Below are 23,811 nucleotides of genomic sequence, written 5' to 3'. Positions count from 1 at the left end.
CCCAGCTTTGTTTTCTTTTTGAAGAAATGGCTCAGCCATTGTGAAAGAAGAAGAGAGGACCTTATGATTAGGTCTGATTAGATTTCTGCACCTGACTTTGAGGCAGAGGTTCATCACCTGAATCAGGAAGACCTATTTGGGTTAAAATTCTATCTCCAGTAATTACCACCATTCCTTAATTTCCCTTATTTTCATGCGGAGACAACTTTTAAAACCAAGGATTCTTAAATCGGGTCAGCTTGGGGGGTGGGGGAAAGATCAATGTTTATCAAAACTAATATTTCAAGATAATTATCTTCCTTTGTGATCCTATGTATTTTATTTTCTATATTACAAAATATTATTTTGAAAGAAGGTCTGTAGGCTTTGACAACTGCCAAAAGGATCCATATTAAGATCCAGAAAATATTAAGGGATCTTCCTATTAAAATGCATCTCCATTAAAATGGATTTGATTCTTCAGTTTTGTTTTCTTTTGAATGTAATATATATAATATAATGTCATGTCATGTAACGTAACATAACATAATATAATACAATATATAATTATATAATATGAATATATTGTTTTGAATATAAACTCTAATTTAACCTCTCAAAGTATAAATTAAGTGACATATATTTGTCTTAAGAATTGATGAAGTGATATCCTTAATGCCTGCAGTGTTGGTTAGGTATCATTTAAAGACCAATGTCTTTGTTTTGCTTGACAATAGATTTTCAAAAATCCTGCATTTTTAGCCAGCTTTTCTTATTTCTTGCTGTAATAAAATATTTCATGAAGGAAAGCACCAAGATCATAAAGTTCCTGGTTAACGAGACAGACAAAAAAAGCACATTATTACTTGGAAGTTTATATTCAGTTTTAAGAAAGTTTCTAAATTGAAAATGCCTTCTGTTACGTCACAGAATTCCAGATTAAGTTTAACAGGAAAAGAAGCATTTCTTAAAGGATAGTTTTAAAAAACAACAAAGAAAAATAATATACTGGAGAGTCATTTGAGCTGCTGAGACTGGTATGTTGAAGATATTAAGCTGATATTAAAGAAATAGCAAATGTGTTACAAGGGTTCCATTACTGACTGTAGCCCTCAAAGTAACAGTTACCTCGAAGACAGAAAAGGACGAGTTGATACTTGCTATGACAGCTCTGTGCAGCTGTCTGCCTGCTCACTGCCTAGACTGCCTTGTCAACCTCAGAGTATTCTAAAACTTGGCTTCTGTAGTGTCTGTTTAAGTTAACAAGTGAAGAGAAAGAAATTGTCAGGTAGTCGCTTTTGAGTTTGAAATGCCTCCACTATTCAGCGGTACAGTCACCCTCTAGAGTCTGATTTTGTTTGCTTTTTCCTTTCTTTTTTAAAGAGGAGCACATCTTCTTCATACTCCTGAGCTTGACACCACCAAGTGAGCTGTACACACAGAACACTTTGTGCATTAATTGTTAAAAATAACACCAGAGCAAGCAGGGGAGTTTTCTGACAGTCTCTGCCAAGGCAAAGCTGTTCTAAATTTTATAATGGGAGCAATTTTTCCAGAGAGATGTTTTCAACTTCAGAATTGCCGGGTGAATCGGATTGTTGTCACAAGTCTATGTTTCTTTAGATAAATTGGCCTTTCTGGAAAAATGCCAGATGTAGGGGAGCAGCAGGGTTTCAGGAGGGAGAAAGATTGAAGTCAGAGCTTATTTTGGTTTTCTCTACCTTCTCTTTAGCTCCTCACCACTGGGTTTTTCTGTCATCCCCCCTGTAATTTGGTTTGAGAATAACTCTTGACTTGTGACCCTAAGAAAGAGAAGAAGACCTTGGCTGTTGCAGAAATGCTGAGGCACGGAAAGTCAGGGCACGCACTCCTGAGATCCCTTTGGCTGAAGGGTGAAACATGACAGACTACCTCAAAGCTTGGACTGAATTTTAGTGGAGTTTTGTTTGCTTGCTAATTTTGGTTTTGAAAACGTACTTTTACTTCACTAAGAATCTCTTTATCTTCCCCCTATTTCACACTGGGGGGAAGAAAGGAAAAAGAAAACATCGTCACAAATACTTATGATTGAGTAAAACAAATTCCCACGTTGGCCATGGCCAAACAATTTACGTGTCTCTCTCTACCCTGAGCCCATCATCTCTCTTTTAGGAGATGGTTAACGTGCTTCCCCGTTGGTCTCTTGGAATCATAGTTGGACATGATGTTTATTAAGTTTGTATTGAATTTTAAAAATGAGATAGCTTTTTCATTTGTTTGAAAATGGGCATTTCTGAGTATATTAAAAGACAATTATTTTCTGCATCTTGTAAGCAGTGACCTCAGTGCTAATAACAGTGACCTCAGTGAGATATTGCCGATGGGGACTTCACTTTTTGCTTTTGGCAGGCCTTTCTAGGTGTCTGGATAGAATTCATTTTGTAGTTGTATTTTTAAAAATTGTTTCACAATAACCAATAATGTGTAACTCTCAAGAGTACTTGTCTTTGTAAGTTTAGTGTTTGTATCAGTATTTCTTTCAGGATGTGATGTCACTGTTTTAGACCACTTTTAGACCATTCTTTCCATCCATGCATAACAGCACCTGCTATTTAGAGGTTTTCCTGGGGCCACTGAGAGCTTATGTAACTTGCCCAGGGAAGACTTTTAACTATGTGTCTGGATGTATTCTTCAAAATTGGCTGCAGTTCCCTGTGACAGTTTTTTTTATTGTTCCACATTCGGCTAGAGCATCTGGGTTCATATTCCCCTCGCTATCACTACATGCATAATTTTGGGTAAATCACGTAGTCTCACTTGATTAAACTGTAAAATAAGATATTTGGGCCGGATGAACTCTAAGGTCCCTTCTCATTCTAAGTCTTTGGTCTTATGATCCACCTTTTGGACGGGTGAATTTGTGACATTTGTTTACACTGATGACTCACAACCCTTGACCTTCGCATGAGACTCTTAGAAATAGAAATTGCACAGTACCTGACATAGAAGGCCTTAACAAATGTAGACTGTTGTTAGAGCTAAGAAATCCGATCTCTACCTTCATCATGAATGCTTTCTGTTCGTATCCTCTTAAAAGATCTTGAGGGACTCAATTTAATAAACATCTATTAAGTCCCAATTATGTGTGAATGCAAAGATGAAAAGCAATACGGAACCTGCCTTTAAGGCAATAACATATACATTGGTAAGTTTTATACTAGGTAAAGTGTGATGGGAGCAAAGAATTGGTCTAGATCAATCAATCTCAAGTAGTAGAGATCTTTATTATAAAGCCAGCCCCACCATATATTTAACAGTGTATTTAAAAATTATAAAAAAACATTGCTTATGTCCAAGCATATACTTACATCTTTAGAATGACATGATTCCTCCATATAGGTAGTCTTTCCTCCAGTCTGGACTGCAGCCTCTCATCATTTATAACTCTTACACACCTTCCCCGACAGATCTTCCATCTATCATCCCATCATGTTGGAGACCTTTCTTTAGTTATTTATGTCTTGAGGATATCAGTGTTCAGTCTCATCTTTTTGTTGGCACATGGACAGCCATTTGTTGTCTACATGTTTTCTCTAGTTATGTACTTTGTTGTTCTTGCATTCAAGCAACCACTGCTAATGATCCATATGTGGTATATGCCTATCATGTGTCTTTCCACTGGCCTTTGAGTTTGTAATCCTATTTCTTTTGTTCAAATTATTGCATAATTGGAAGTTATAATATCACTGGTAGAATATTCATTTTATAAAAACAATATTTTGTAGCCCTGAACACATGGATCACAGAAAACTGTGTGTTGTTTCCCAACTACGATCCAATTTAATTTATTCTGACTTTAGGCCAAACCCATTTTCCATCTATTAAGACAGTAGTTTTAAACTACATACTTTGATCACCCATGTCCATTCTCTACAGATTATAGACATTTGTTATCTGAATTGTATTTTAAAAAGACATATTTAATTTCTTCTTTTTCTATGTGTGTTTGTCAAAGAGACTGTATCTTCCATGTCATGTTATGTACACACCCTATAGAAGTTAAAAGGTAAATATATATATGTATATATATATATATTTCTATATATGCATATTACATATATTATGCAATTACCTGAAGTGTTCTCTCTCTCTCTCTCTCTCTCTCTCTCTCTCGAGAGAGAGAGAGAGAGAGAGAGAGAGAGAGAGGTCTTATATAATAAGACCTCATCCTTACCTTAGATGGGCTTATAGTTTAATAAAGAGGAAGACAATCAAAGACCTTTAAGTGAAAAATAATCCAGAAATACTGAGGGTAAGTCTTTCTTCTGTTCTCTCCAAATGCCATTATTGGTCATACCTCCCTGGATACTCTGTCCTTTGTGCCAAATAATTTTTCTTCATCACAGATGATGATCATTTGACTCATTTTTTCAACCAGCTCCCGTGGTTTCAGATAAAATATAAAGTCTTCTCCTGGCCTATCTATTGTCTATTGCTCTCTTTTTCGCCCTCTGGGATCTATCCAAATTGTCATTCTCTTTGTTTTTTGCACATACCCTTCCTTCTCCCATTTGTGTGCCTTTTTATTGGCCATCCACCATGCTTGAACTGTATCTCATCATTTCTTTCTTCAATCTCATAGAATCTATCCCTTCTTTTAAAATGCCCCCTTAACCCCAGTCTTTTGTAATGAAGCTTTTCCTGTTTCTTCTACTTTCTGGTGAATGTCCTTCTCAGTTTACCTTGTATTTAACTACTTAGTATATAGTCACTATATAGTTACACTGATTATACTTATATATGTACTTGTTTCCTTCCTCACTTGAATGTAAAGCTCATTGCAAATGAGAAAAAAATCATTCTTTGTCCATGCATTCCCAAGACATAGCAAAGTACCTGGAAAAGAGTAATTTTTTTTTTATTACTTATTGATGGATTGACATTCTATTATGGATGATGTCGCCTTAGGCAAGTTCACATGCTCCAATGCTAAGGACTTTGTTTTAACATTGATTAACTCTTCTTGGTAAAATGCTTGAATCAACCCTGTTATGATTCCCCACCAAGGATGACAGATTGGGTGATTTATGGCCAGTTGACACACTTAAGCACTTGGCTTTTTAAGGAAGACTATGTATTTGGGAGATAGGTAGGGAAAGGAGACCCAAAAAGGAGATTGGGAAGAAGCTGGTCAGCTATACACGTGTCTATGTATGTGTGTGTGCATATGTACACATAGCATGTACATACATATACATTTGGCTTTCTGGAAAGGAGATAGATCATGATCACCTCAGGAAGCTATCTGACTATCAAGGGGGCAGCCTATTGAGGCTTAAGTGGAGGGGCTAGGAATTCTTGTGCTCAAGTGGGATCTCCAGGAATCTGGGCCAGACACTATAGTTAAGATTGGGAAATTAGAAAGGCAGGGAGTCCTTGAGGAATATATTTCTCCAAATGCGAGCTGAGGCGGGGGCCATCACTGCCAGTGTCCATCATGTACACTGTATAGACTCTGGGAAGTTCTCTGGCAGTCCTGAATGCCCCACAGCCATGTGGGTGCTGCTCTGAGTCGGAAGGATTGCCCAAGTATTGGGATGAGGAGGTTAGCTAGAGAGGGGAGCTGCTTTGGGAAGAGTCCTTTAATTAATTAAACATTTGATAGGGTTATGTAAAGCCTGGATTACACTTGGTAACTTATTCCCAAGTGTTTGCAGAGAAGATAATGGCTCCTTTTGGGGGCTAAAGACTTAGTCCTGCGACATTCTGATGTCCCCCAGGGAAAATCTGCCAGAAGCCCCAAAGAAAGCTACTTAGTGAAAACCTTTGGAGTTTGAACCTCTTCTCTGTAAACAAAGAACACCAATTCTTGGTCACCAGTTTCACAGTAAATTAAATGATAAATCTAGTGTTTTAAACTGTAGTTGTCCCTTCCTCCCACTGTTCTTTTTAGACCATCTGTAAAATTGCTTCATTACTTTGGATTAGCCCTAGATGTTGAGTCAAAAGAGATCAGATGTCAGTTGTGATAGAAAACAATTGTTAAAATTGCCTCTAAGTTAATTTTTAGGGGAAAAAATTGTCTATTTTTTAATCTTTTTATAATACAGAATTTATACAAAAATATTCAACTATATGGAATCATTATTGAGTGTTAATTATTCAAATGCAAATGAACTACCTCTATCCTTAGTCTCTATTTAATTCTCTAGCTTTAGTTTGTATTTAATTCCTCTGCCTTATTTTAAGGAAGTCTGGTTAGGTGGAGCTCTATGATAAAGTGGAACCTCTGCTTCTTCCCAGCAGAGGTGAATAACATGGCTCCTTTCATCCTCAGTCAGCCCATTTTCACTCTTGAACTGCTTAGGAATGCCACAGTGCACAGAGCCCTGGGCCTGGATGCCAGCCAACTCGTCTTCATGAGTTCAAATTCAGCCCTGGGCCAGTCACTTGACTCTGTTTGCCTCAGTTTCTCTTCTCTAAAATGAACTGGAGAAGGAAATGGTAACCACTCCAGTATCTTTGCCAAGATAACCCCAAATGGGGTCATGAAGAGTCAAATGTTACTGAAAAATGATTAAACAAAACAAAACAAAATTTTTTTTTTTTTAGTTTTCTTCCAGATTTTTGGAGTCTTGTCTTCCCTGATTTCTCTTTTCCCTTCTTGTAGTCCCATTTGACTTTGAAATTCTTCTTTAGTATACATTGACTCCAGGTATTTACAGTGATCTTCTCAAATCATTAAAAATATTTCTTTTAGATCAAAGGCACACCAAATGTATTTTTAGGGTTATGCTCTTGAGTAGCCAAGGATTGGAAGCAAAAGTTGGTTCAGAATGGTTGGGAAAGCTGATGGAAGTATATGAATATTTAACAAAATATCACTATAGACTAATAAATGTCACACATGAGGAATCCAAAGAACCATGGGAAGATATGTGTGTTTGAACAGATGCAGACTAGGATAGGAAATCCTAAAATGGAATTTAGACAGTGGTATAAATGGAGAGGTCACAAAAAGGAAGCTAAAATCTGAACATCTGAAAATCAAAATTACCCAAATATGGGGCTAATGGTCCAAAAGAATGGAAAATGAAATAAGTCTTCTCTCTTCTTGGTAGAGTTAGTTGGGACAATAACATGTTGCATTTGTTGTCCAGTTGGGACACTTTATTCAGTTGTTTTTGATTAACGTTTTATCCTTACTATGAGAGGTGTCAGTTAGCTACAAATAAGACTTCCCAGCCAAAGACTATATGTTGGGGTCTATTTTGTGCTACATCTCCAAATGATGGTCATATTACAATGAAAAACAATTTTTACTTATGTTCACCTTTGGCAAATCACTTAACCACTTAACTTTGATTTGCAGTTTTCTCATTTGAAAAAAAGGAGGGCGGGCAGTTGGACTGTCTGAAGCTTTTTCCATTTCTTAATTTATGATCCTATGAAATCACTCATTTTTTTACTTCTGTATAAACATTGGCACATTTGAAACTTGCATATTTATTTTTGTATTTTCTCTACAGTAAGCTCACTAAGCTCACTTATACTTTTATGTTTTGGATGAGAAAAATTTTTACCATAGGCTTTCAGAGAAATTTATCCCAGGAATATCAGCAAAGAGGCTTTGAAAACCAACAGAGGGAAATATATTACTATTTCAGACATTAAAAAGATGAAATAACTCAAAGTATACTGAATATTTCTTATTAAAACTATGTTTCTGTCATTAAGTCAAAAGCTTATTTATCACACCTGACCCTCTTATGATAGTTTGCTGTAACTTCACAAAATAGTATCTAGTTAGCATATGTATGAATACACACATACCTTCCTACTCTATATTTTGCATATGTGTGCTAAACAGATGGTTTATGATGAAGTGTTTAAAGTCATTGAATATTACAACTTGGTTGGGAAGCCAGGGTCTTGTAATTTATTTAAATAGTTTATTTTACCATTAAGTTTTTTTTTTTTTTTCCATGTAAGGGAATTTAATCCACAAACATCTCCAAATTTATAAAAAAAAATAGTTACGTAGTGAGGTCATTGTAGTTCTTTTCTGTTGTATTTTTTTGTCATCCGAAGTGTAGAGGTCATCTTGTTCATATCCAATATTGAAATAATAGCTATGAAGGTCATTAAATGAAAACCAGAAGCTAGAGATGCAAATGTAAATCAGTGAACTGTGAAATGGATGATATATTCATAGCTACAATCCTGGAAATGATTCTGTTTTCCTCATTAATGCATACATGATGCAATGTATCATTGAAGTGGAATTACTGATTAGTAATATTTTCATTGAATTTGTGCATGTGTGATCTTCTTTATGTGTACATAATTTATTATGTTTCACAAAATTGTGAAATTTTAGAGCTAGAGATCTAGGTAAACAAATAAGATGCTATTAAATAGAAATAATAAATAAATGAAACTTAAGCTTTCATACACAATATTTCTAAAAATTTATTTCACATTTCTTTTTTGCAGTGGACTATTGAGTTTAAAGTGAAATGAATTAGAAATAGAAGAAATCCTAGAGATATTCTCAGCCAATCTCTTAATTTGCCACCTGCCATGTTAACACAAAGTATAGCACTGTCAGAAATTGAACCCTGGTATGGTGAATATCAGACCAGTGCTCTAACCCTTCTCTTAATTTTCCCATTCAAAATTCAGCCAGTATTTGTTAAGTATTTAATCACAGTGCATCAAATAACTTCACTAAACTAATTATCCCTCCCACTACCATCCAGTATTCTCTTTCTGTTTAATTCTAGTCCATTGGAGGATTATGGTATGTTCTATATAGCTCCTAGTAATGAAAGATACACACTTTGTTCATATTTTGAGCAACCAAGTAAACTTTTGGTGATGTAATTTTATGTTATAAGAATCTCTTGTTAAAACCAAAGAACTTGTGAGGAGATTAGAGAGGAAAGGGGAGAAGGTCAGAAAATTTGTGGCTCTCCAGATTTCCTCCTGAAAAACAGAGAACACCCCAAAGAAGCACGGGATAAAGCAGCTGTCCCTCTAAGATAGTTGAAGTCCTCAGGAAAGACCTGGCTTCCCGGGGCAGCACTGTGGAGTGCCAACACTGCAGAAGCCCCTGGGGAACCTCTAGATCGAGAGGCAGCCCCAGCCTTAGAAACTTTCATCTGGTGGACAGTGGGGGGCTCTGCTGGCTAAGGAGAGGGGGAAGGGGCTTCCACACTCCAGGGATACCAGACTATGCCGGGCTGCTGCTGCTCAGGTAACTCCCACAGAGCAGGGATTGGGACCCTGCTGGCTCTGGGTGCCAGCAGGAGAGCAGACTACCTGGTTTCAATTCCAGGGAAGGGGACTGTAGTTTGCAGCCTCTGGAGGGACTACAATGAGCAAAATCGTTTGCAGGGACAGTGTAGCTGGGGGCTCCAGCCGTGGCTCAGGAGTGGAGTGGAGAGCCCACAGTTAATCCCAGACAGACTTTAGAAAATAACAGGAAGAAGGAAATCATTCCCCATATCTTAGCACTATAATTTGATTACACTGTAGTTGCTAAAACCAGATTAAAATAAAAAATAAAAATGAGTAAGCAAAAGAGAAAGAATCCAACCATACATAGTTACTATGGGGACAAAGCAAATCTGGGTTCATATTCAGAACCACTTTTTTTCATAAGAAATGTTAAATGCTCTCAAGCACAAAAAGACTTCTTGGAAGAATTTAAAAAGAACTTTAAAAGTTAAATGAAGGATTGAGGAAGCATTAGGAAAAAATAAGAGCAAACTAAGAAAATTATGCAAAGAAAGTCAAGCAATTAGAAATAGAGAATCAAAAACAAATGAAACTAATTCCTTAAAAACTAGAATTGGGAAAGAAGAAGCCAGTAACATTCTAAGACAAGAAATCATAAAACAAAATCAAAAGAATAAAATAAAAAGAAGAGAAAATGAAACATCTCATCAGAAAATGAACTGATCTAGAGAACCAAAGAAAAATAATATTAATCATAGTACTTGAAAATTATGATTAAAAAAGAATCAATACAATATTATAAGAAATCATCAAAGAAATAGAAAAAACAAAACAAAACAAAAAGAACCACTGGTCACCCACCTCAAAGAGAGACCAAGAGGAAAATTTACTGGAATATCAAAGGCAAGTTTTAAAGTTTTCAGGTTAAGGACAAAATATTGAAAGCCACAAGGTAAAACAAAACAAAGCAAAACCATTTAAATACTATGGAGTTACAATAAGAATTACAAAAGATGTAGCAGCTACTATGTTGATGGAACATAGATCTTAGAATAATAAATTCCAAATTTATTTGAAACTCCAAATTGGAGTTATGACCAAGGGCAACTTTCCGACCAAAGTTAAATATAATCTTGAATGAAAAAAAAAGGCATTTAACAAACATAAAAGTCTTTCAGGGGTATTTTTTTTTGTGACAAAAGCCTCAGAACTTAAAGGAAAACTGGACATATCTGAGGAGAAATGTAAGGTACACATTAAAGACCAACTATAAGAGACTTGATAAGATCAAATTCTTTACTTTTGTATATGTGAAAATATTAGCAGTACTTATTTTGATTGTCATCATTATTTGGGTAGTATGAAAAAAAAGACCTGGGCTGAGCTGAGTACAATAAGTATGATGAATATGAGGTCTAAAACAGAGGAATGAGGAAGGAAAGGGTAAATAGAATAAGAAAAGTAGTAAAGAAAAATTAGGACAGAGGAAAATATACAAATGACTGTAGCTTAGAATGTAAAAAAAAAAGTGGGGGATAGTAATCATGATGTCTTATAAAGTTAAAGTTAAAATAGATTTAATCAGAACTGAAAAACAGAAACTACATTCTGTCAAATATATATATACATATATATTCATATATATATTTACATATAATATATATGTATATATTCAATATTGTTTTACACCATCTAAAATACTTAGTATAAAATACCTGAGCATGTACTATTGAAACAGACGTGGAAGCTATATGAACATAAACATAAAATACTTTTTTCAAATAAAGTCAGACCTAAATGAAATAATATTTATCGTTCATAAACAATTTTTCAGAATGTGATTGGGTTGGAATATTGCTGTGATGTGGGAAATTGAAGAGCTGGTTAGTTTAAAAACAATGAAAGACTTAGACTTATGAAGGAAGATTCTGTCTGCCTTTAAAGAAGCAGATGCCAGGTCTTATGTATATGTGTGTGAGTACTATGTGTATGTTTATAAATGTGTGTATATATGCTGTGTATGGGTATCCACACAATTGTAGCTTTCCTTGAGTAGGGAGTGGGAAAAATAAAGTGAAAAGTGCACTGCAGAAAATAAAAGTAACCAAGAAAGCAAAGAAAGGCTGGGCAGCTTTGGAAATAATGTTTAGTATTTATTACATAGTTTTTCTTGAAATGGAAATTTGTTGTTTTATACTGAATCTTCTCTTAGGGTCAGTTGTATATATGGCAACATTTTTTTTCTTTTCTCATTTTGTATTTAAGTTTAAAATAAAAATGACCAAAAAAAGAGATTAGAGAAGGATACATTATAAAATTTAACTGGTAGCAGATTTAAGTGAGGATCATATCAATATGTAAATTTTAAATGGAAGGGATGGTCCATACAAAGGAAAAAGTTAAAATTCTAGAGGCTTTATTCAGAAAAGTGTATGGGGGGGAACTTTATATCTTGAATTATTCAAAAATTCTGCAAGTAGATGTGATATTGAAACAATTTCTTTTAGTTTACTTTTAAAAAAAGGCTTTTAAGGAATAATTTAAAACTAGACTAATTTTGTGAATTAAATCAAATATTGCCAATGCTTCTGGATTAATTTAAGCTCTGGGACGTCTAATCTAATAAATAATAAGTTAATATTAAGAATAAGGGTCAATAAATGGACTAAGCAATAGTTAAGTGCTTATCTTATTTTTCTTCATGTTTCTGTGTGACCTTGAATTAATCAGTCAGGTTCTATCTTAATTTCTTTATCTTTATAAAATCAACATTTGTCATAAGGAAATAATTTTGATGGTTAGCAAAGTCAAGAGTTGAGAAGGATAGAGTTTCTGTAGCACTTTAACAATATTAAAATGTATATAATGTATTGAATGCCTGGCATAAACATAATAATTCCCAAAATCAAGGAACTTAATCCATTGATAACAAAAAAGGTCGTTAGTGATTTTTGTTGTCCTGGATACTTGATAGGAACATTTTGACATTTTTGTATGAAAGTTAAATTTTAATAATTTTGAAATAAAGAATTTTCATATACTCTTAAGATTAGACTGTTAACTGAGATCATAACTTGCCCCAAATTAATAAAAATTCTAGTTTAGAAGGCTTCAGTTTAATATGAGAAGGAACCTTTTACCAATTAAAATTGTCTAAGAAGAAACAGATTGCCTTCCCTTCCTCCCTTCATTCCTCCTTCCCTTTCTCCCTCCCTCCCTCCTTCCCTTTTCCCTTTCCCCCTCCCTCCTCTTCTTCCTCCCTCCCTCCTTCCCTTCCTTTCTTTCTCCTTTTCTCCTTCTCTCCTTCCCTCTTTCCTTCCTTCCTTCTCTCCCTTTCTCCTTTTCTCCTTCTTTCCCTCTCTCCCTCCCTCCCTCCTTCCTTCCTTCCCTTCCTCCCTTTTGCTTCTCTTCTCCTCCCCTTTCTCTTTTCTCCCTCTTCCTTCCCCCTTTTGCCATGAAAACAATTATTAGCACCAACAGCTGGAAGTTGACCTCATTGAGTTATTATGAAACCTTCTTCTGTGTGTATGCATACACACTTTAGCAGACTCCCACTCAGAGGTTCTTCTGCTAGTTGCAACCTGTAAATAATGTGTAGTCATCTGGCAAGCTGATCGCATTGACTTTTGACTTTTAATTCACAATAACACTAACCATTAATATAAGAAGTTTTGATCATAGTCCCTCAGCTCCACCTTTTTGAAAAGGTAGGATATCTTTCTTCCTGTAGGGTAACCATGGCAACGGACAAGGAACCTAGAAAGAAAGCTTTCACACATGCTGTGCTAATTAATCCAACCCTCCAGTTTTCTTTCAGCTGGAGGATGTGGTTAAATAAATTTTGCATGAGTAAGCATGTTTTGATGCACAAACTGGATAAATATGTAGCAATATATCTTTTACCAAAAATATTTGAGAAGTTGACAGTTTCCAAATTTATTCATGATTAGAGCAGGAAAAGAAGGTGCGACTGAATTCTAACACTTTGGAGGCTTTGCTGTGACATCCTTTGTGCAAGCCTTTGAAAACTTTTGTATTTTATTTCTCTTTTACATCAAGTTTAAATGTATTTTAAGGTAAAACTCTTTTGCTTCTCAGCAGGCAGAACACCTTCGTTGGGATCTTGTGCTTTCCAGTAGTATGTGAGAGCAGGAAGAGATAATTTTCCTCTCTACTCTCTATATGAGAGCGGGAAGAGATAATTTTACTCTAGGGATATAAAAGTGTACTTCGGAGAGGAAATGTATTTGATAACATGCTGTAATTCTTGGCCATAGCCAGTACATGACGAAACTCCAAAGCAAATAGAGTACAAACACATAGAAAGATAGTGAAAGGTCTGGTTTTCAGTTTACTTTATAGAGGATTTAGGCCTCATTCTTTCATTAAAAGTTTTTATTAATATTGTCTGTTTCTTACATCATTATTGTTTTCCCAACTATAATGGCCGCTGCAGCACCTCACCATTCCCAGAAAGTCATCACCTATGATGAATATTGTTTTTTTTTTTTTTAAGAAAGGAAAAAAAAACCCCACAAAAATAAATCAGATGATCAATAAATTGAAAAAAACTGAAAATATTTGCATAGTGTTAAAGACCTGAGGATTTCCCTCTTCCTGGAAAGAGGATAGGTTGGGGGCTTTGTTTTTTGGGACATACTTTCCATTTACTTTGTTGTAGTCACTGTCTATGTTGCTTACTTGGCTCTGCTTACTTCATTCTTATATGTATTCATCACACATAATTTTTTTCCATTCCTGGATCACAATTAATGGTCATTTACTTTTTTTTCAACAATCTTTAACTATCACCAAAAAAAAAAAAAATCCTGCTAGAAAGTTTTAGGACATATGAGGACTTTTTAGTTGATGGCTTCCTTGAGGTACAAGCTCAGGAATGAAGTCAGTCATTCAAATGGTATGAATATTTTAAGTCATTTTATTTGTGTAATTCCAAATTGTTTTCCAAAATGGAAGTACCATTTTACAGCTTCATCAACAATGTATCAGTATCCCTCCCCAATATGAACATTCTTTTGGTCATTTCCATCCCAATTTTCAGGCATAGGATAAGATTTCAGGATTCTTTTAATGTGCATTAGGCTCTCTAATTCTTATTGATTTAGATAATTTTTAAAAAATGTAAATCTAAATTCTTTGCCTTTTTTTCCCAAGAACTGTGGGCTTATAAATTTTGACCATTTATCTACTATGGAATGGTATTATATCTATATTTATATATATATATATATATATAATGTGATTCTTAATGGAATTTTAAGTTGTCTCTGACTTAATGGTAAAAGTTATAAGTTCTGTCTAGATAGCACTACAATATGGTAGCTTTGGCATAGAGAGTCTTGGTTCAAATGCTATTTGGAATGGTTGCCACCTGGCTGAATTTGGCCAAGATGTTGAGCTTGCCCACAATTTTCTTTCCTCATTAATAAAATGCAGGGACTTGACTAGGATAGAGGTCTTTCAGCTCTAAATCTGTGATCTTATATCTTCTAGGATTTGTCTAGCAAGTATAAGATTGAAATTCAAAGGGCTGCCCCTGATTTCACTGACTTTTCTATTTAGCAAGCAAATTCCAATTGCATCCCTGCTATCACGTATTCCCTTGCCAGGAACCTTCTCAGTTTCATATAATAATGACAGCTACAGATTTTCCCTTTTTTTATTTGTAATTTTTATTAATCCAAATTGAGTTTTTAGTTAGCCATAAGTTATGTTTGATAATTTATAGAAGCATTGACAATGTAAATTTACAATATGAATAGGATCTAAAAGGAATATAAACTTAGTAATAATTTGATGAAAGTATCAAAATTGAGATCCATTATTGGTTTTAAAAATTCCTCAAATGTCACTTTATGTTATGATACACAAAATTATCATTATGTATCAATAACATATCTGTTTACCAATAATTAATGAAAACATAACTGGGAAAAAATGTTTTAAGTGACTGGATGCCCATCATTTGGGGAATGGCTAAATAAGTTGTGGTATATTAATGTAATGGAAGATTATTATTCTTTTTATTTTTTTAATTTTTTTATTTACAAAGCATATACATGGGTAATTTTTCCAACATTGACCCTTGCAAAACCTTTTGTTCCAAATTTTCCTCTCCTTCCCCCCACCCCCTCCACTAGTTGGCTGGTAGTCTAATACTTGTTAAATATGTTGAAATACATGTTAAATCAATATATGTATACATATTTATACAGTTATCTTTCTGCACAAGAAAAATCAGATCAGGAAGGAAAGAAAAGAACAAATGAGAAAGAAAACAAAATGCAAGCAGATAATAACAGAGAGAGTGAGAATGCTATGTTGTGGTCCACATTCATTTCCCATAGTTGTCACCCTGGGTGTAGATGACGCTCTTCTTCACTGCACAAGGGAAACTGGTTTGAATCATCTCAATGTTGAAGAGAGCTACGTCTATCACAGTTGATCCTCACGTAATCTTCTTGTTGTCATGTATAATGTTCTCTTGGTCCTGCTCCTTTCACTAAGCATCAGTTCATGTAAGTCTCTCCAGACCTTTCTGAAATCAGCCTGCTGTTCCGTTCTTACAGAAAAATAATATTCCATAGCATTCATATACCATAATTTATTTACCCATCCTCCAATTGATGGGCATCTACTCAGTGTCCAGTTTCTGGCCATTACGAAGAGACCTGCCACAAACATTTTTGCACATATGGGTCCCTTTCCCCTCTTTAAGATCTCTTTGGGATATAAGCCCAGTAGTAACACTGCTGGGTCAAGGAGTATGCACAGTTTGATAAACTTTTGAGCATAGTTCTAAATTGCTCTCCAGAATGGTTGGATCCATTCACAGTTCCACCAACAATATATCAGTGTCCCAGTTTTCCCACATCCCATTTGTCGTTATCTTTTCCTGTCATCTTAGCTAATTGAAGAGGTGTGTAGTGGTATCTCAGAGTTATCTTAATTTGCATTTTTCTAATCAATGGTTTGGAGCACCTTTTCATGTAACTAGAAATAGTTTCAATTTCTTCATCTGAAAATTGTTCATATCTTTTGACCATTTATCAATTGGAGAATGGCTTGAACTATTATAAATTTGAGTCAGTTCTCTATATATTTTAGAGATGAAGCCTTTATCAAATGCTTTGGATACAAAAATGTTTTCCCACTTTACTGCTTCTCTTCTAATCTTGTCTGCATTAGTTTTGTTTGTACAAAAACTTTTTAATTTAATATAATCAAAATTATCTATTTTGTGATCAATAATGATCTCTAGTTCTTCTTCGGTCACAAATTCCTTCCTCCTCCACAGATCTGAGAGGTAAATTGTCTTATGTTCTTCTAATTTGTTTATAATATCATTCTTATGTCTAGATCATGACCTTGTCTTGGTATATGGTGTTAAGTGTGGTTCTATGCCTAGTTTCTGCCATACTAATTTCCAATTTTCCCAGCAGTTTTTGTCAAATAGTGAATTCTTATCCCAAAAGCGGCGGCCTCTAGGGTTGTCAAATACTAGATTGCTATAGTCATTGACTTTTTTATTCTGTGAACTTCTCTATTTCTTAGCCAGTACCAAATGGTTTTGGTGACCTCTGCTTTATAATATAGTTTTAGATCTGGTATAGCTCGACCACCTTCATTTGCTTTTTTCTTCACTAATTCCTTTGAAATTCTTGCCTTTTTCTTCTTCCAGATGAATTTTGTTGTTATTTTTTTCTAGGTCAGTAAAATAGTTTCTTGGGAGTTTGATTGGTATAGCACTAAATAAATAGATTAGTTTAGGAAATATTGTCATCTTTATTATATTTGCTAGACTTATCCAAGAGCACTTGGTATTTTTCTAATTGTTTAGAGCTGACTTTATTTGTGTGGAAAGTGTTCTGTAGTTTTGCTTATAGAGTTTCTGACTTTCCCTTGGCAGATAGATTCCCAAATATTTTATACAATCGACAGTTATTTTATATGGAATTTCTCTTTGTATCTCTTGCTGTTGGATTTTGTTAGTGATATATAAGAATGCTGATAATTTATGTGGATTTATTTTGTATCCTGCAACTTTGCTAAAGTTGTGGATTATTGCTAATAGTTTTTAGTTGATTTTCTAGGGTTCTCTAAGTATATCATCATATCATCTGCAAAAAGTGATAATTTGGGTTTCCTCATTACCTACTATGATTTTCCATTTTTATTAAATTCTCACAATTATCTACAATTTCTTGGCTTCAGTATACTTTTGATGCTCCACAATAACTACACATTAGCCCATCAATATACACTGGACCTTACCATGACAAAGTACAACTCTACTTCTAAAACCTCTTGTTGATCACTCTCTTTGACCACTAAGCTGTTACTGGAGCTGGAGAGACAGATCCACACCGGCATTTTCTGGGCAATAATGGTTTTCTCCCTTCTCTCCTTGCTTCTCATTATTTTCTACTTTCTATTTTCACTTATTTTGGCCTAATTTGGGATTTCTTTACTATACCTGGATTGTTGCAGGTCCCTGTGCTTTCTCTCTTACTCTCTCCCATAAGCAAGTGCCTCCTTATACCCTTCACCAAAACTACTTTGTTCTGGCCACTTCCATGTACAAAAAATAGTTTGTAGTTCCCTGTTATCTACAGAACACAGTTTAAAATCCATAGACAATATAAGATCTCCACTATCTCTTTCAAATAAATCTTTCTGTTAGCCCAAGAAGCAATATTGAATGACTCCTGTAGACAAAAGCATTGAATTTGACACTGATGTCTTTTCCAGACAAGAAAGGTTTCATGTAGAAAATAACTCTTGATTAGGAATTATTTGTGCCCAATTTATGGTAGAGTCTTCCAAGCTCATATTAGCTCACATGGCTAATTACCTAATTAGCTCATAGTTGGATGTACTGTACAATAAGCCCAACATTAAAGTCCTTTTCCAGTACAAAGAAGAACAACAAGGGAACACTTGAAGGTAATGTTGAGAACTTTTAAGAGATGGAGTTGATGAGAAAGATCATTTTAAGTATGAGGGGCCACCAGTGCACAAATAAGAACAGAAATAGGATGTCGTCTTTAATCTGAGTCACAGAGTGTTCAGTCTTGACTGGCCTGGGTCCTGTCAACACTAGGTTTAGTTTGTCTCATTTCACGAGAGAAAATATTCTGTAAGGGTTTTATTTGTCTCTTTGATTTACTCCTTCTTCTGCAAATCTTAAATTCTACTTTTTGAGATTTTTTTTCCCTAATAATTTCAAGGATTGTTAACTTTGTTGATGTGAGCATATACTGTTTGCTGCCCTTCTATGACTAAGCAGTTAGTCTGTGAGAGTTAGCTTTGGCCAGAATATTCATCAGTGTGGGTTCCAGTTAGTGGTTTTGCCTTGTGATGAGCATCCTAATGCATCAAGGCTGCCCTAAGGCAGGGGATGTGCAGTCCATCACATAACTGATCTTTGACACATTTCTAGCACAATGGAAGCTTAGAGCGTACCTTTTGCTTTTAAGAGTCCAAGTTCACCTCCATGTCATGATATGAAGCATTGGGGAGGACTTAAGCGGAGGTGTGCTGTTTGCCACTGAAAATCCCCTTTCATTCAATCGATCTTAGTTTGAGAACATTATTCTTGATAGAGGACCCTTTATTTGCCTGCATTTAAGTATGGAAAATTATGAAGAAGATATTTTGGTAGTAGAAAAGGCCTAAAAGCTGATTACAAATATCTGTTGTAAAAGTACTTGTCATTTATCTAAAAAATTAAAAGTGTTTTCTTTGTTCATTCATAAGGATTTAATTTTGAATGAAGGATTAATTAGATAATTTAGTCTTAGAAAAACTATATTTGTTGTATAAGTTGAGTGACACTTTCACTGGTAGAATTAATTAGGTGTTCTTTCTCTCACTGTGTGTCCTATTAATCTTTATATATATATATACATATATATATATACTTAGAAAATTTAATAAATTTAAATTTAATAATATTTTAATAAATTTAATATAATTTAATTTAATAAATTTAATAATAGTTCATGATATAAGATATTTTTTCAGGCTTCAACTATTCAGAGTATTAAAGTTAACTTTAAAATGGTGGTGAATTCTTAGAGAAAGAGGGAGAAAGAGGAGAAAGAGAGAGAGAAGGAGGGAGAGAGACAGAGTGGGGGAAGGAGGGAGGGAGAGATAGAGGAGAGTATGAGTGTGTATTTTAGATCTGGCAGTGATGAATAAAAAAATTCTCTTTTGGAATTGATAAAAATGAGACATATCATAACCATGTTTTTGCAAGGGTATGGCAATGTATTGTGTACCAGGAAACTGGAAAGAATGGATTTGTTTTCTCTAGTTCATATACATTACCAAAATCTAAACAACTCAAGTGGGGAATAGCTATCTTGCCAAATTACATTAATCAAGACTGAAAAGGAAATCATGTTTTAGGATTTATTGTTTTCCTTTTAGCTGAAATATGTTGAATACATTATGCTAGTGTCTTATTGGTGATATGATAGCAATTATGATATATTTATTCTCAGTTATGTTGCTTTTAATGATTGTTTGATCTTGAGAAATGTGATGTGATTAAGTTGGCAGAAACAACAGTCCCTTACTCTGTCAGATTCATTCTCATAATTCTTCCACAGATATCTGAAAAAGATACTATTAAACCAATTAGTTGACCTATGTTGACCATAAATTACTTTCCCTAGCTTTTTGCATTTAATAATTTATAACCGATGTAGCCTCTGAAGGCTAAGGTGGAGCTATTAATTCACCAATAAAATTGATCCCATTCCATTCATGTATTTTGTATAGCATTCTCAGTCTGACCTTTGAAACTTGTAAACACTCCATTCTATGCTCCCTTGCTCCACTTGTACTGATTAAGCTTTCTTTCTATTCTGTCACCCACAGGTCTTGCAAGAGCAAAATCAGTCCCTAGCCACACGTACTCCAATGAAGTGGTTACTCTGTGGTACAGGCCTCCAGATGTCCTCTTGGGCTCAACAGAATACTCCACCTGCCTTGACATGTGGTGAGAAACAGACTCTATGCTAGCTAATCTAACTGCAGTTTTGGGTTAGGGTCAAGCCTAGACAAATATCATAACCCATGTGAATGGAGATTAATGGGAGAGCAAGACTTGCCAGTGTATGGTAATACTGCTAGTTATTTTTCTTTTCTTTTCTTTTCTCCTTTCCCCTGCCCCTTCTCTCCTCTCCCTTTTTTCTCCCTTTCTTTTCTTTCCCTTTCCTCTTCTTTCTTCCCTTCCCTCCTCTCCTTTTTCCTCGCTTCCTTTTCTTTTCCTCTCCTCTCTCTCTTTCCTTCTCTTCAGTTAGGGATACCACTTAATCATTTGGTTTATAGATTGTGTGTAAATGATCCTTGATGAACAGGAGCGGGGACATTTTTCTAACCATCAGCATTATGGTTTTCTTTTCCTCAGAGACTTAATTTACTGTTCTGTATTCCCTGTATCAGGGACATATGCCCCATTCCTGAATGTAATAAAAGCTTAAAAAAGAAGAAGAAGAATCATGTTCTCCATTCAAAATGGTGCTCAGATAATACTCCAGTGGCCTGGAAAGTTATTCTTTCCTAAGTGTTAAATACATAATTCAAATAGTATGTTATAAAGCAATTGTAATTGTAAAGCAATTCCTTTAAAACCATTGAACATAATCATTCAAAACAAATTGAACAACAACAAAAAGAAAATCAACCCACATTTATTTTAAGATGGTTTAATAGCTAGCATTAGCTATCACTTTATCTGATATTCCTTATGTACCTGATCTATGATGCCAATAGGAAGAAAAGTTGTGGTATTTTTTAGGAAAATGCTTGAAACTCAAGTATTTTGTGCTTTGAATCAAAAGTTCTGTCCTGAGTGACTGTTTTTAGGAACCAAAGAGACCTGAGTGTTATTAGAAGTATTTTCATAGAACAGTCCTATCCAAGGCTATATTTTTTGTTCAGAGCAAAAATTGATTCCCATAGCACTTGGGGATTATTTAATGAACATTCTCTCCTATGGATTTTAATATTTCAGCAAATGCATTTGTGTCAATAACAAACCTTAATAGAATGGGAGAAAAAGATAGGATGATTTTAAAATTTCTATTTATTTCTGTTTTTTTTTCCAGTTGTCTTTCCAAAGTGAAATGATGCCTTATCTATTGTTATTTACCTTTTAAAATATTATTTCCGTTAATATAATTTCTGTAACTACCTGACCCATCTCCACAGTGCAGGGTATTCTGTTCATACTAGTACAGTTGACAGTTCTTTTCCTTCATGAAGCTAAGCTCTATTTGACTAAGATAAAGCCGGATTTCCTTTCTGATGTTCTTGATTACTAAATCATAACGTCGTTGGGCTAGTGTGAATGGGGGATGTTAACAGCCATCTAGTCTGAACCACCCGTGTGGCAAATGAGGAAACGGACGCTCAGGAACTCGAAGTGACTCGCCTAAGCTCACGAGGCAGTCAGTGCCGGAATCCGAGCCGCCCAGTGCATGGTACACCGCCAGCCCCCGAGAGTTTGGGGGTACAAAGAGTCACCATCCATGCTTGAAGACGCACTCCGCCATCTCTTATCGTTCAGTCCATTTCAGTCTTTGGGACCCCCAGTGGTGGGCTTTGGGCAAACACACCGGAGCGGCTGGCTTCTCCAGCTCGTTTTGTACCAAGAGGAAACTGAGGCAGACAGGGAAGAGGCCGGGCTCCGCCAGCTGGTGCCTGAGGCGGCATTTGGGCGCAGGGCTCTCTGATTCCGCCCTTGCCCTGCCCCTCTCTGAAGGCCGCAGTCACAGCCTGCAGGGGGGCCGCTCGGAGCTCACAAGACTTGGGGCCATGAGTGAGGGACAGGATCCTGAAAAGTGGGAAATAGGCTCCTCGGGCCGGCCCCTCGGAGACCCAGGAGAGCCCAGCGGGTGCCGGTCGGGGCCCGTGGGGGACTGGCACTGACGCACGCGCCCGCCTGCCCACCTTCTCCACGGGACCCCCTGCTTCTGCTTTCCCGGCCCGGGGCCCTCTGGATGGCACGTGGGCAGCGTCCACATTCGGGCCCTCTTCCCCTGTCCGTCAGCTCCCGGCTTCAGAGGCTCCGACCTCTGCCGCTGCCCGGGGGTGGGGTGGGAGGGGTAGAAGGTGGAGGGTAGGGGGGGTGTTTCTGCGGCTCAGCCCGCCCCCGGCTCTGACCTCATCTCTGTCAGGGTCTCCTTCCTCCTGCTGCACCCTCTGTGCTTTGGCCGCTGCCCTTCCCGTTCAAAAGCTCCCAAAGGCATTTCCCGGGATTCGGGGGCTGATCAAATCAACTTTTCTCCCACCTACTGGAGGCCTTTTGGGCCGTGGGTGCCGTGGGTGCCTTTAGACATGATCCGAGATACAGACTATAATTTGAACTATTTGATTTGGCCGAGGTGTAAAGGCTTGTCCTAGAGCTTTTAACTCTCTCTCTGTGTGTGTCTCTCTGTCTCTGTCTCTGTGTCTCTGTCTTTGTGTGTGTCTCTCTCTATGAGTGTGTCTCTCTGTCTCTGTCCTTCACACACACTCTGTTTCTCTGTGTGTGTCTCTGTCTCTCTCTGTGTATCTCTCACGCACACTGCCTCTCTCTGTCTCTTCCTCCCGACCTCGCTGCCTTTTTGCCCCCTCACACTCACACACTCACACATTTTCTCTCCCCCCTCTCTCCCTCTCACTCACACCCATTCTCTTCCTCTCCCTCCTCCCTTTCTCACACTCACACACACTCACACATTTTCTCTCCCCCCTCCTTCCCTCCCTCTCCCTCTCTGACACTCACACTCACACACACTCACACATTCTCTCTCCCTCCTCCCTCTCTCCCTCTCCCTCTCTCACACTCACACACACTCACACATTCTCTCCCTACTCACACACTCACACATTCTCTCCCCACTCACACTCACACACACTCACACATTTTCTCTCCCCCCTCCTTCCCTCCCTCTCCCTCTCTGACACTCACACTCACACACACTCACACATTCTCTCTCCCTCCTCCCTCCCTCTCCCTCTCTCACACTCACACACACTCACACATTCTCTCTCCCCCCTCCCTCCCTCTTTCTCCCTCTCTCACACTCACACACACTCACACATTCTCTCCCCACTCACACACTCACACATTCTCTCCCCACTCACACACTCACACATTCTCTCTCCCTCCTCCCTCTCTCCCTCTCCCTCTCTCACACTCACACTCACTCACACATTCTCTCCCCACTCACACACTCACACATTCTCTCCCCACTCACACTCACACACACTCACACATTTTCTCTCCCCCCTCCTTCCCTCCCTCTCCCTCTCTGACACTCACCTCACACACACTCAGACATCTCTCTTCCAGCCCCAATGAGTTGGATGTGAGTACAATCCTTTCCCAAGTGATGATGATTTCCTCCGTGTCCCATTCTACCAGGGAGATCAGTTAAGGACCTTGCCTGTAGAATACAATTTTTAAAATGAAAATGGCTGGAAGCCAGACCCGTTTCAGTAACTGGAGGACCATTTGAATATCACACTTGAATTTTTACACGGTAAAGTTGATGGACATGTAAGTGACAGTTATCCAAAACCTTCATCCAT

At 36.7% G+C, this 23,811-nt stretch overlaps 1 protein-coding gene across 1 annotated transcript in view; it reads left to right on the top strand.

The window, feature by feature from the left end:
* CDK14 (cyclin dependent kinase 14) overlaps positions 1–23,811 on the top strand; it is a 545,438-nt gene that overhangs the window by 345,314 nt on the left and 176,313 nt on the right. Inside the window, 1 exon segment of the mRNA XM_052000624.1 lies at positions 20,110–20,230. Coding sequence (XP_051856584.1) covers positions 20,110–20,230 — 121 coding nt within the window.

The sequence above is a fragment of the Antechinus flavipes genome, chromosome 5 (genome assembly GCF_016432865.1).
Source record: "Antechinus flavipes isolate AdamAnt ecotype Samford, QLD, Australia chromosome 5, AdamAnt_v2, whole genome shotgun sequence".
Taxonomy (NCBI): Eukaryota; Metazoa; Chordata; class Mammalia; order Dasyuromorphia; family Dasyuridae; genus Antechinus; species Antechinus flavipes.
Note: the sequence above shows the minus strand (reverse complement) of the source record. Positions and strands in the feature narration are given on the sequence as shown.